This window comes from Schistocerca piceifrons, chromosome 11, assembly GCF_021461385.2.
Source record: "Schistocerca piceifrons isolate TAMUIC-IGC-003096 chromosome 11, iqSchPice1.1, whole genome shotgun sequence".
NCBI lineage: Eukaryota > Metazoa > Arthropoda > Insecta > Orthoptera > Acrididae > Schistocerca > Schistocerca piceifrons.
In genome coordinates, this window is record NC_060148.1 from 17,552,876 (window position 1) to 17,565,527 (window position 12,652).

Here is a 12,652-nt window from a genome sequence, read left to right on the forward strand (position 1 = left end):
ACAGCAAAGGACTTGGAAGAGCAGTTGAACGGAATGGATAGTGTCTTGAAGGGAGGATATAAGATGAAAATCAACAAAAGCAAAACGAGGATAATGGAATGTAGTCGAATTAAGTTGGGTGATGCTGAGGGAATTAGATTAGGAAATGAGACACTTAAAGTAGTAAAGGAGTTTTGCTATTTGGGGAGCAAAATAACTGATGATGGTCGAAGTAGAGAGGATATAAAATGTAGACTGGCAATGGCAAGGAAAGCGTTTCTGAAGAAGAGAAATTTGTTAACATCGAGTATAGATTTAAGCGTCAGGAAGTCGTCTGTGAAAGTATTTGTATGGAGTGTAGCCATGTATGGAAGTGAAACATGGACGATAAATACACTCCTGGAAATGGAAAAAAGAACACATTGACACCGGTATGTCAGACCCACCATACTTGCTCCGGACACTGCGAGAGGGCTGTACAAGCAATGATCACACGCACGGCACAGCGGACACACCAGGAACCGCGGTGTTGGCCGTCGAATGGCGCTAGCTGCGCACCATTTGTGCACCGCCGCCGTCAGTGTCAGCCAGTTTGCCGTGGCATACGGAGCTCCATCGCAGTCTTTAACACTGGTAGCATGCCGCGACAGCGTGGACGTGAACCGTATGTGCAGTTGACGGACTTTGAGCGAGGGCGTATAGTGGGCATGCGGGAGGCCGGGTGGACGTACCGCCGAATTGCTCAACACGTGGGGCGTGAGGTCTCCACAGTACATCGATGTTGTCGCCAGTGGTCGGCGGAAGGTGCACGTGCCCGTCGACCTGGGACCAGACCGCAGCGACGCACGGATGCACGCCAAGACCGTAGGATCCTACGCAGTGCCGTAGGGGACCGCACCGCCACTTCCCAGCAAATTAGGGACACTGTTGCTCCTGGGGTATCGGCGAGGACCATTCGCAACCGTCTCCATGAAGCTGGGCTACGGTCCCGCACACCGTTAGGCCGTCTTCCGCTCACGCCCCAACATCGTGCAGCCCGCCTGCAGTGGTGTCGCGACAGGCGTGAATGGAGGGACGAATGGAGACGTGTCGTCTTCAGCGATGAGAGTCGCTTCTGCCTTGGTGCCAATGATGGTCGTATGCGTGTTTGGCGCCGTGCAGGTGAGCGCCACAATCAGGACTGCATACGACCAAGGCACACAGGGCCAACACCCGGCATCATGGTGTGGGGAGCGATCTCCTACACTGGCCGTACACCACTGGTGATCGTCGAGGGGACACTGAATAGTACACGGTACATCCAAACCGTCATCGAACCCATCGTTCTACCATTCCTAGACCGGCAAGGGAAGTTGCTGTTCCAACAGGACAATGCACGTCCGCATGTATCCCGTGCCACCCAACGTGCTCTAGAAGGTGTAAGTCAACTACCCTGGCCAGCAAGATCTCCGGATCTGTCGCCCATTGAGCATGTTTGGGACTGGATGAAGCGTCGTCTCACGCGGTCTGCACGTCCAGCACGAACGCTGGTCCAACTGAGGCGCCAGGTGGAAATGGCATGGCAAGCCGTTCCACAGGACTACATCCAGCATCTCTACGATCGTCTCCATGGGAGAATAGCAGCCTGCATTGCTGCGAAATGTAGATATACACTGTACTAGTGCCGACATTGTGCATGCTCTGTTGCCTGTGTCTATGTGCCTGTGGTTCTGTCAGTGTGATCATGTGATGTATCTGACCCCAGGAATGTGTCAATAAAGTTTCCCCTTCCTGGGACAATGAATTCACGGTGTTCTTATTTCAATTTCCAGGAGTGTAGTTTAGATAAGAAGAGAATAGGAGCTTTCAAAATGTGGTGCTACAGATGAATGCTGAAGATTAGATGGGTAGATCACATAACTAATGAGGAGGTGTTGAATAGGATTGGGGAGAAGAGAAGTTTGTGGTACAACTTGACTAGAAGAAGGGATCGGTTGGTAGGACATGTTCAGAGGCATCAAGGGATCACCAATTTAGTATTGGAGGGCAGCGTAGAAGGTAAAAATCACAGAGGGAGACCAAGAGATGAATACACCAAGCAGATTCAGAAGGATGTAGGTTGCAGTAGGTACTGGGAGATGAAGAAGCTTGCACAGGATAGAGTAGCATGGAGAGCTGCATCAAACCAGTCTCAGGACTGAAGACCACAACAACAGCAACAACAAAGAAAATAAAACTATAGAGAACACAGAAGCACCTATGAGAACATTTTGCAATGCAGTAGATGACCAGGGGAAGCAGGCACAAATGGATTACGTGTCACTGCAATTTGAAACAGCATCCAGAAGAAAAAGAAAATCTGAATGAAGAAGAGGAAAGTGTCCAGAAAATCACAGAGAGTGATACCAAAACCATAGAAAATTGTGACTCCAGTGATGGTGAGGTTGGCTGCCCAGAGCTGTGCTGGTGTCTGAATTTCCTGTTTCTGTTGACACCTGACACACTGTAAACTTGAAGAAAAACAATCAGCATCTATGTGTCAGCTCAGGGAAAGCATTTTGAACAGTGGGAAACTAAGTTATACTTGTAAAGTGTTTTTTGACATACAACTGTATCCCGGCTGTCTCTGCAGGACTATTAAGCTTGCAGTCTGTCTTTCTTCTTCTTTCTACTGTTCTTCCTCATGTATTTGATTTCTTCTCTCACTGCACCTGTGTCAAGGTTATGAAATAACTAAGTACTCCATCTCACTTGGCTTTCCCATTTCATCTTCACTTCCTTCCTCACCATACCTTTTCTCTGTTCATTTTCCTGTTATGGTATTTGGTTTTGGTATTGCTCTCTGTGATTTTCTGGGCAGTTTCCTCTTCCTCAGTGGGTATTTCTTCCTCTTCTAGGTGCTGCAGTATGACACACAATCCATTTGTTCCTGGTTCCCCTGGCCCTTTCCTAGCATAGTGCAATACATTCTTATAAATGCTTCTGTGTTCTCTATAGTTTTCTTCTCTTTATACCTAAGCATATGTTCTCTTTTGCCCCCTCAATACTTTCGGCATTGTCACTAAAACTGATCTCTACTCTATATTCCATATCCAGCCTGTACCTAATATGCCATCCACACATGAATTTGGTGCTAATAAGATCTTCATAGTATACATTTCTTCCTCTACTTTGGTTAGACTATCATCCTCTGCTTGTATATACTGTTTTCTTTTAAACAATGTTGCTGACTTAAATCTGTGCTCATGTGGATTTGTTCACTTTGTATCTGCTGGTGCTTCAGTTTGGTCTTGTTTTTGTAGCTCTCTATCCAGTTCAGAAGTTCCTACTTGACTGTCAGTTTCTAAAGCCTCACATTTATCTGTATCTTCTAGTGGCTTGCGTAACATTAGTTCCAAACATTTTTCAGATTCTTCCTAGCATCAGGCCTCTTTTTCCTCTTGATCTTTCTTCTATTTTTTCGTCAATGTCCTGAAGAAGGCATGTCACTGCATTTAACATTACCTCCAGTTGCATTCATGATGGGTATTTTTTAATAGTTTAATTGTAACATTTTGGCCACACACATAAAGAACAGCTCTAACACAATTCAGATTGAATCATCACCCTTTATTCCACACACCAGAAATATGACTGTTTCATTCAACAGTTATACTGCAGCACTTTGTCACAAAACATTCAGTCATCTTAAACTACTACTGTTGCATTGTGCACCTTCTACAATGTAGACTGCTGTTTATGGTGTTTTTGTAATTTCTTCTGTCATCCTATTTATGCAATTCACCATTTGAAAATTCCGTTCTGATTTGGCCATGTGGTCCACTATGTTGCGCACTCCACTTGATAATACAGTGTTCAAACATTGTGAATCATCTTGAAAAAAACGATTTATTGAGAAATAGTCAACACGGATTCAGTAAATCTTGTTTTTCTGAAACACAACTAGCTCTTTATTCTCACAAAGTAATGAATGCTACCAACAGGAGATATCAAATTGTTTCTATATGTTTTGATTTCCAGAAGGCTTTTGAAACATCCTCATGAGGGACTGGCTTCCAACACTACTCCTCACGAGGGACTTCTAATTAAATCGTGTGTCTATAGAAAGTTGTCTTGGTTGTGTGACTGGATTTGTGATTTCTTGTCAGAAAGGTCAGAATTTGTAATAATTGATGGAAAGTTATCAAGTAAAACGGAAGTAATATCTGGCATTCCCCAAGGTCCTCTGTTGTTCCTGACCTACATAAAAAATTTTGGAGACAATCTTGAGTAGTTCTATTAGATTGTGTGCATTGCTGTCATTTACCACTATGTAAAGTCATCAGACGATCAAAATGAAGTGTAAAATGATTTAGACAAGATATCTGCATAGAGCAAAAAGTGGCAACTAAGTCTAAATCATGAAAATTGTGACGTCATCCACATGAGCACTAAAAAGAACTCACTACATTTCTGTTACATGATAAATTACACAAAGGTAAAGGCTGTAAACTCAACTAAATACTTAGGGAATACAATTACGAATAACTTAAATTGGAACAATCACACAGATCATGTCATGTGGAAAGCAAACCAAAGACTGCAATTTATTGACAGAACACTTAGAAACTTAACAGGTCTACTAAAGAGACTGCTTACACAACACGTCTGCTCTATTCTGGAGTACTACTGTGTGGTGTGGGATCCACATCAGATACACTGAAAAAGTTCAGAGAAGGACTGCTTGTTTTTTACTATTGCAAAGTAGAGGAAAGAGTGCCACAGATATGATACTTGAAGTAGGATGGTAGTCATTATAAGAAAGGCAGTTTTCGCTGCAGCAGCAACTTATCATGAAATTTCAATCACCAATTTTCTTCTCAGAGTGTGGAAATACTTTGTGAGTGCCTACCTACATAGGGAGAAATTATCATCAGAATAAAATAAAACAAATCAGAGCTGACATGGAAAGATTGAAGTGTTAATTTTTCCTGCATTTTATTCAAGACTGGAATGGTGGAGAAGTAGCTTAAAGGTGGTTCGATGAACCCTCTGACAGGCAGTTAAATGTGAATTGCAGGGTAATCATGTAGAAGTAGATGTGCTAGGTGCCACAGAGGCTCACAAACCACAGATTTGTTTCAAGAGCCATCCACCCCATCACACTTTTGAAGATCTTTAGGTCGAGATTTCTTGTAGAGCTCTTAATCCTTTTGCAGCTTAAGAGGAAATCTCCGCTCCTGGGATACTTAATGACCCACAGCTCTGTATGGTTGTCTCCAAAGTATGCATGAAGCTTATGGTTACTGAGGACTACTGACTAGCACCAGCCCACAGCCGTCACTGTCCAGGTTGCTAGCCATGCTTGCCACTTGAAACTATCCAGGAGGCACATGTAATTTACAAAAATTGTTCACACAATAACCATTAACTGCTATAACTACAATATGAGAAGGATTTTGACATATATGTGAATACTTACATTACTGTCAGTTGTGTCGATCCCTAAATCTAGGTCTGGTTCCTCTTTAATGCAGCTAGTGAACTCTGAGACTGCTAATGGCTCTTCAGGAACCTGGAAAAAGCAAAGTAAATGGAGGTAATTGAAGCTATAAGCACATTCCCTCATGCGTCATGAAGGCAGTTCGAAAATTTCATGGAATCACCACCAGATGTCAGGGCCAGTGCAACGAAGTTCCCACATACCAAAAGGTCATCTTTTATGTGTAAACAGGTGACACATCAGTGCCCTGGGTAGAGATCTGTGATGCAGACATCTCTCTGCTGTTGTGCTTGTTTAGTAGTTTGTGAAGATGGAAAGAAATCAAAATTCAAGCCATGATTATGTTTGAAGAATGACATTTTTCCACCAGACTGTGAAGAACTTTCAATTTTTCACATTATCAGTTTCAGGCATTATCCATTCTCAAGTGTGTCTCTAGTAACACATCATCATCATTAATTTAAAATTAATGATGACAATGTAGCTATGTGTGTTACTAGAGACACATTTGAGTATGGACAATGCCCAAAACCAGTAGTATGAAAAATAAAGAAACTTATATACAGTCTGTTGAAAAAATATTGTTCTTCAAATTTATTGATGCTGTAAAGCCCACACAGAAGAAAATGAGAAAGTGATTTAAGTACATTGTAAAGAAAGGTAAGTAAGCAAGGGAAATTCACGCCGATTTTCAGAACACATTGGGGGACTCTGCTCCTCAATATTCAACTATTACCAAGTGGACAAATTAGTTTAAATTTTATTGGGAGAGCTTAGATGATAATCTGTGTAGTGGTCAGCCAAGATGAGCCACTATGCAAGATCACCAACTGAAATTGCGAGAAACTGCTGAAGCTCTATGGATGTCATCTGAATAGGCATATCATATTTTTACAGTGGAACTGGATATGAGAAATTTATGTGCTAGATGGGTGTTCCAACTATCAACACATGATGAGAAATGCATCAGAATGCAAATGTTCAAACAATGTTTGACCTTTTTTTTTTTTTTTTTTTTTTTTTTTTTTTGTGGTTTTCGGGCGCACAACTTCAATGGTCATTAGCGCCCTGACTACTCTAAGAATGCACCGCGAGGCACAAGTTGACAACAACAACTACAAGGGAAAACACAATAAAAGACAGACTGACAGGCATAGGATTAAAAAACATCATCAAATGTCCTTAGCGAGGTGTGTCAAATTGATAAAACAAAGAACACGAGCAGCTGCTCGTGGGTCATCCGCTAAAATGGCATCGAAAGTATTAGGCAGGTTAAGATCGAGGCGCAGTGTGTTAAGATCAGGACAGGACATTAAAATGTGTCTAACCGTCAGCAAGTGCCCACATGGGCAGAACGGCGCCGGCGCAGCCGTCAGCAGATGGCGATGGCTGAACCGGCAGTGTCCAATTCTTAACCTTGCTAAAACGACCTCCTCCCGCCGAGAAGGGCGTGAGGAGGACGTCCAAGCCACGGGAAGAGGTTTTAAGGCCCGAAGCTTGTTGTCGGTAAGTGCAGCCCAATCGGCATGCCACAGCGACACAACGCGCCGACAAATGACCCTGCTAAAATCGGACGAAGGGACACAACAAGAAGCTGTCCGAGGCTGGAGGACCGCAGCCTTGGCCGCGGCATCTGCAGCTTCGTTCCCAGGGATACCGACATGGCCAGGAACCCACATAAAGCTAACCGGCGTACCTACGTCCACCAGCTGCTGAAGAGAGCGTTGGATCCGGTGTACGAAAGGGTGAACCGGGTACGGATCACTGAGACTCTGGATGGCGCTCAGGGAATCTGAGCAGATGACATAAGCAGAATGTCGGTGGCGGCAGATGTAAAGAACAGCCTGGTAGAGGGCAAAGAGCTCAGCTGTGAAGACCGAACAATGGCCATGGAGCCGGTATTGGAAACTTTGTGCCCCGACAATAAAGGAACACCCGACCCCGTCATTGGTCTTAGAGCCATCTGTATAAATGAAAGTCATGTTGTTGAACTTCGAACGAAGTTCCAAAAAACGGGAGTGGTTGACCGAACCGGGGGTGACCTCTTTTGGGAGCGAGCTGAGGTCGAGGTGAACGCGGACCTGAGCCTGGAGCCAAGGTGGCGTGCGGCTCTCGCCCACTCGAAAGGTTGCAGGGAGTGAAAAATGAAGGTGTTGAAGGAGGCGACGAAAGCAAACTCCAGGGGGTAGCAAGGCAGAGACATACAACCCGTATTGAAGGTCAAGAGAGTCGTCAAAAAAGGAACGATAAGACGGATGGTCGGGCATTGACAGTAGCCGACAGGCATACCGACAAAGCAGTATATCGCGCCGGTAGGTGAGTGGCAATTCGCCAGCGTCAGCATGAAGACTCTCTACGGGACTGGTATAAAATGCTCCGATCGCAAGTCGTAAACCCCGATGTTGTATGGAGTTGAGGCGGCGTAAGATGGATGGCCGTGCAGAGGAGTATACGAAGCTCCCATAATCCAGCTTGGAGCGGACGATCGACCGATATAGACGAAGTAGGACGGTTCGATCCGCTCCCCACGACATACCACTGAGAACACGGAGGACATTTAAAGAACGGGTACAACGGGCGGCCAAATATGACACATGTGGAGACCAGCTAAGTTTCCTGTCAAAGGTAAGGCCTAAAAATTTGATTGTCTCCACGAGTGGGAGAGCAACGGGACCGAGTCGTAAGGACGGTGGGAGAAACTCTTTGTAGCGCCAGAAGTTAATACAGACCGTCTTCTCGGCAGAAAAACGGAAGCCATTGGCGACACTCCAGGAGTAAAGACGGTCAAGAAAACGCTGAAGACAGCGCTCCAGGACACGTGCACACTGCGCGCTGCAATAGATGGTAAAATCGTCCACGAAAAGGGAGCCTGATACATCAGCTGGGAGGCAATCCATTATTGGATTGATCGCGATGGCGAAGAGAGCGACGCTCAAAACTGAGCCCTGTGGCACCCCATTCTCCTGGCGAAAGGTGTCTGACAGGACAGAACCCACACGTACCCGAAACTGTCGATCCATTAAAAAGGAATGAATAAAAAGAGGGAGGCGACCGCGAAAGCCCCATGTATGCATGGTGCGGAGAATGCCCGCCCTCCAACAGGTGTCGTAAGCCTTCTCCAAATCAAAGAACACAGCCGCGGTCGGGCGCTTCCGCAAGAAGTTATTCATAATGAAGGTCGACAAGGTAACCAGATGGTCAACAGCAGAGCGGCGCCTTCGAAATCCACATTGTACATTGGTAAGTAGGCGTCGAGACTCGAGCAGCCAAACCAATCGAGAGTTAACCATTCGCTCCATCACTTTACAGACACAGCTGGTAAGCGAGATGGGTCGATAACTGGAAGGCAAGTGCTTGTCCTTCCCCGGCTTAGGAATCGGGACAACAATAGACTCGCGCCAGCATGCGGGAACATGTCCCTCAATCCAGATGCGATTGTATGTACGAAGAAGAAAACCTTTACCCGCAGGAGAAAGGTTCTTCAGCATCTGAATATGAATAGAATCAGGCCCTGGAGCAGAGGACCGTGATCGGCCAAGTGCGGTTTCGAGTTCCCGCATGGTGAATGGGGCATTATAACTTTCACAATTCGAGGAGCGGAAGTCAGGTGGCCTAGCCTCCTCTGCCTGTTTGCGGGGGAGGAAGGCAGGGTGGTAATGAGCGGAGCTCGAAACCTCGGCGAAAAAGCGGCCGAAGGCATTGGAGACAGCCTCAGGGGCCACAAGGACTTCATTCGCGACCTTCAAGCCAGAAACTGGGGAGTGGACCTTAGTGCCAGATAGCCGGCGCAGGCTACCCCAGACAACAGAAGAAGGGGTAGAACTGTTGAAGGTGCTTGTGAAAGCAGCCCAGCTGGCTTTCTTGCTTTCTTTAATAATACGACGACACTGAGCACGTAATCGTTTATAATTAATACAATTCGCCACTGTAGGGTGGCGCTTAAAGGTGCGTAAAGCACGTCGACGAGCACGTAAAGCATCTCTACATGCTGCGGTCCACCAGGGGACCGGTACGCGACGTGGAGAAGAAGTAGGGTGAGGGATGGAATATTCAGCAGCAGCGAGAATGACTTCCGTGAGGTGTGCGACCTGACGATCGCAGCTTGTGAAGGTTTGATCCTGAAAGGTAGCCCTGGAAGAGAAGAGCTCCCAGTCTGCCTTGGAGATGGTCCAACGAGAGGAGCACGGAGAGGGAGTATGCTGCAGGAGATGGATAACACACGGGAAATGGTCGCTCGAATATGTATCAGAAAGTGCATACCACTCAAACCGGCGTGCAAGTTGGGGAGTACATATAGAGAGGTCTAAATGGGAATAGGTGTGAGATGTGTCCGAAACAAAAGTAGGGGCGCCAGTATTGAGGCAGACAAGATCGAGCTGGTTGAAAAGTTCTGCTAACAAGGAGCCCCTCGGGCAGGATGCTGGAGAGCCCCAAAGGGGATGGTGGGCATTGAAGTCGCCAGTTAACAAAAATGGTGCAGGTAGCTGAGCAATAAGTTGCATCACGTCTGCCCTGGTAACGGCAGATGACGATGGAGTGTAAACGGTACAAAAGGAAAACGTAAAAGTGGGGAGAGTAATGCGGATGGCAACTGCCTGCAGGCCGGTGTGCAACGTGATGGGATCGTAGTAAATATCATCCCGGACCAGCAACATAACCCCTCCATGAGCTGGGATACCTACCACAGGGGGTAGGTCAAAACGCACAGAGGTGTAGTGTGCCAAGGCAATTTGATCGCATGGGCGTAGCTTCGTTTCCTGGAGGGCTACGACAAGCGGACGGTGCAAGCGGAGCAGCAACTTCAAGTCCTCTCGGTTGGAGCGAATGCTGCGAATATTCCAGTGAATAAGTGCCATCGTAAGAAAAGAAAGATGAGAGAAGTGGTCACCTCGAAGGCCGCTTAGGGCCTGGCTTCGAGCGAGCACTGCCGCCGCTATCAGTAGGCGGACAGTCATCGTCCATCGGGTCTATAGGGTCATCGGCCATCTCGGGAGGATGGCCGGGAGGGGGAGCTTCCTCCGCCAGTGAACGGCCAGATGTACGGCGACCAGCGGTGCGGCCAGGCGAAACGGATGACGGCCTGGGGCGGCAGCCGCTGGGTGGCGCAAGAGAAGAAATGCGCCGTGGCGGGGAAGGAGAACTGTGCTTCCTATGCGCCTTTTTGGAAGGACGTGTAGTGGAAGTACCGGTCGAAGGCTGTGAGGTCGAGGTACGGAGGAAGTCTGCACGGGATGGTTCCTTCTTGAAGGCCCGTGCATCTGACTTCGGTGTCTTCATTTTAGCAGAAGCTGAAGAAGGTGCTCGTGTCTGTGGGGTGATGGGAGGAAGAGGAGACGTCGACCGCGCGATCTTAGCACTGGCCGAACGGACGACCGTGGTGCTGAAGGTCAGATCGCATGTCTGGGTTGCTACCTCCCGGGTAGTCCGAGGAGAGGCGAGGACAGTACTGTATTTCCCCGCTGGGAGCAGCGTGGGCTTCCTACTAGCCAATAGCTTGCGAGCAGCCGAGGTGGACACTTTCTCTTTGACCCGAATTTCCTGGATACAGCGTTCTTCCTTATAGACAGGACAGTCGCGGGAGGATGCTGCATGGTCACCCTGACAGTTCACACAACGAGGAGACGGAGGTGGACAGTCACCCTCATGGGCATCCCTGCCACAGGTGACACATTTAGCCGCATTGGAACAAGACTGTCGAGTGTGATTGAAACGCTGACACTGGTAGCAGCGCGTAGGTGTCGGGATATAGGGGCGAACAGAAATAACCTCGTAGCCCGCCTTGATGCGCGATGGCAGCTTAACACTATTGAAGGTCAAGAAAATTGTCCGGGTCGGTACAAGGTCATTGTTGACCTTTTTCATGACCCTATGGACAGCCGTCACGCCCTGCTCAGCGAGGAATGATTGAAGCTCCTCGTCAGTCAATCCGTCGAGGGAGTCAGTATAGACCACACCACGAGACGAATTCAAAGTTCGGTGGGCCTCCACCCGGACAGGGAACGTGTACAGGAGGGTGGCCCGAAGCAGTTTTTGTGCCTGAAAGGCATTCTCAGTTTCCAGTAATAAGGTGCCGTTACGCAACCTGGTACAGGATTTGACAGATCCGGCTATGGCATCTACGCCCTTCTGAATAACGAAAGGGTTGACAGAGGAAAAATCCTTTCCGTCCTCAGTTCGAGAAACTACGAGGAACTGTGGGGCAGGCGGTAGTACTTTTGTCACTGTTGGCTGGTCACGTTTCCGTTTTTGGGTCGAAGTCGAAAGAGATGGAGTAGAATCCATTGCGGAGGAATCCCCCATGATTGCCAGCGTCTCCGATGGCGCGCTCCTTCCTTGTGGGGACCCTCTCAGAGGGCACTCCCGCCTTAGGTGAATGTTTACACCTCAGGTCACACCTCCCGAGAAACAGACGGAGGGACCAATCGGCATGGTCAGAAGGTATCAGCTCAGGCAATCACCCCTCCCCGGGCCTGGCCTTTACCAGGGGGTACGCGCGTGCCTTACATGTCTACCCAGGGCGGGGACTTACGCGTTACCCCGTCACCGGCTACGCGTGCGAACGCGTGGGTCGGCCTTCAGACACGCACAGGGAGGAAGGAAGAAGAGGAAAAAGAAGAGAGAGAGGGAGAAAGAGGACAGACTGTCTCAAACGCCGAGGCGGAGACCAGAGAAGGCAAGGAGAAGAAGGCAATGAGAAAGCAAGGGGAAGAAGGCAATAAGAAGGCAAGGAGAAGAAGGCAATGAGAAGGCAAGGAGAAAAAGGCAATGAGAAGGCAAGGAGAAAAAGGCAATGAGAAGGCAAGGAGAAAAAGGCAATGAGAAGGCAAGGAGAAAAAGGCAATGAGAAGGCAAGGAGAAGGCAAGGGAAAGAGTAAGGAAGACAGTGAGGTGGAGAAGAGCAAAGAAAGGAACCAACAAAAGGAAGGAAGAAACGAGAAGTGAAAAAACCAAAAGGACCACGATGATAGGTCGTGGAACCGTCCGTCTCCGGACGCAGGCGCGAACTACCCCCGTGAGGGGGATGGACTCCTTTTAGTCGCCTCTTACGACAGGCAGGAATACCGCGGGCCTATTCTAATCCCCGGACCCGCAGGGGGGAATGTTTGACCTATTTTCAGTGCAAGCAAAAAGATTTTTTCCAACAGTCTATAACCACAGATGAAACTTGGATCCAGAGACAAAACATGTTGATGAACCACGACCAAAGACAGA

At 47.7% G+C, this 12,652-nt stretch overlaps 1 protein-coding gene across 6 annotated transcripts in view; it reads right to left on the reverse strand.

The window, feature by feature from the left end:
• The window catches only part of LOC124720077 (zinc finger protein 83-like), a 96,171-nt gene that overhangs the window by 26,309 nt on the left and 57,210 nt on the right, over nucleotides 1–12,652 (reverse strand). For all 6 annotated transcript variants that reach the window (XM_047245346.1, XM_047245347.1, XM_047245345.1 and 3 more), the window contains one exon: nucleotides 5,420–5,512. In XM_047245346.1, the coding sequence (XP_047101302.1) occupies nucleotides 5,420–5,512 (93 nt within the window). The remainder of the gene's footprint in view (nucleotides 1–5,419; nucleotides 5,513–12,652) is intronic.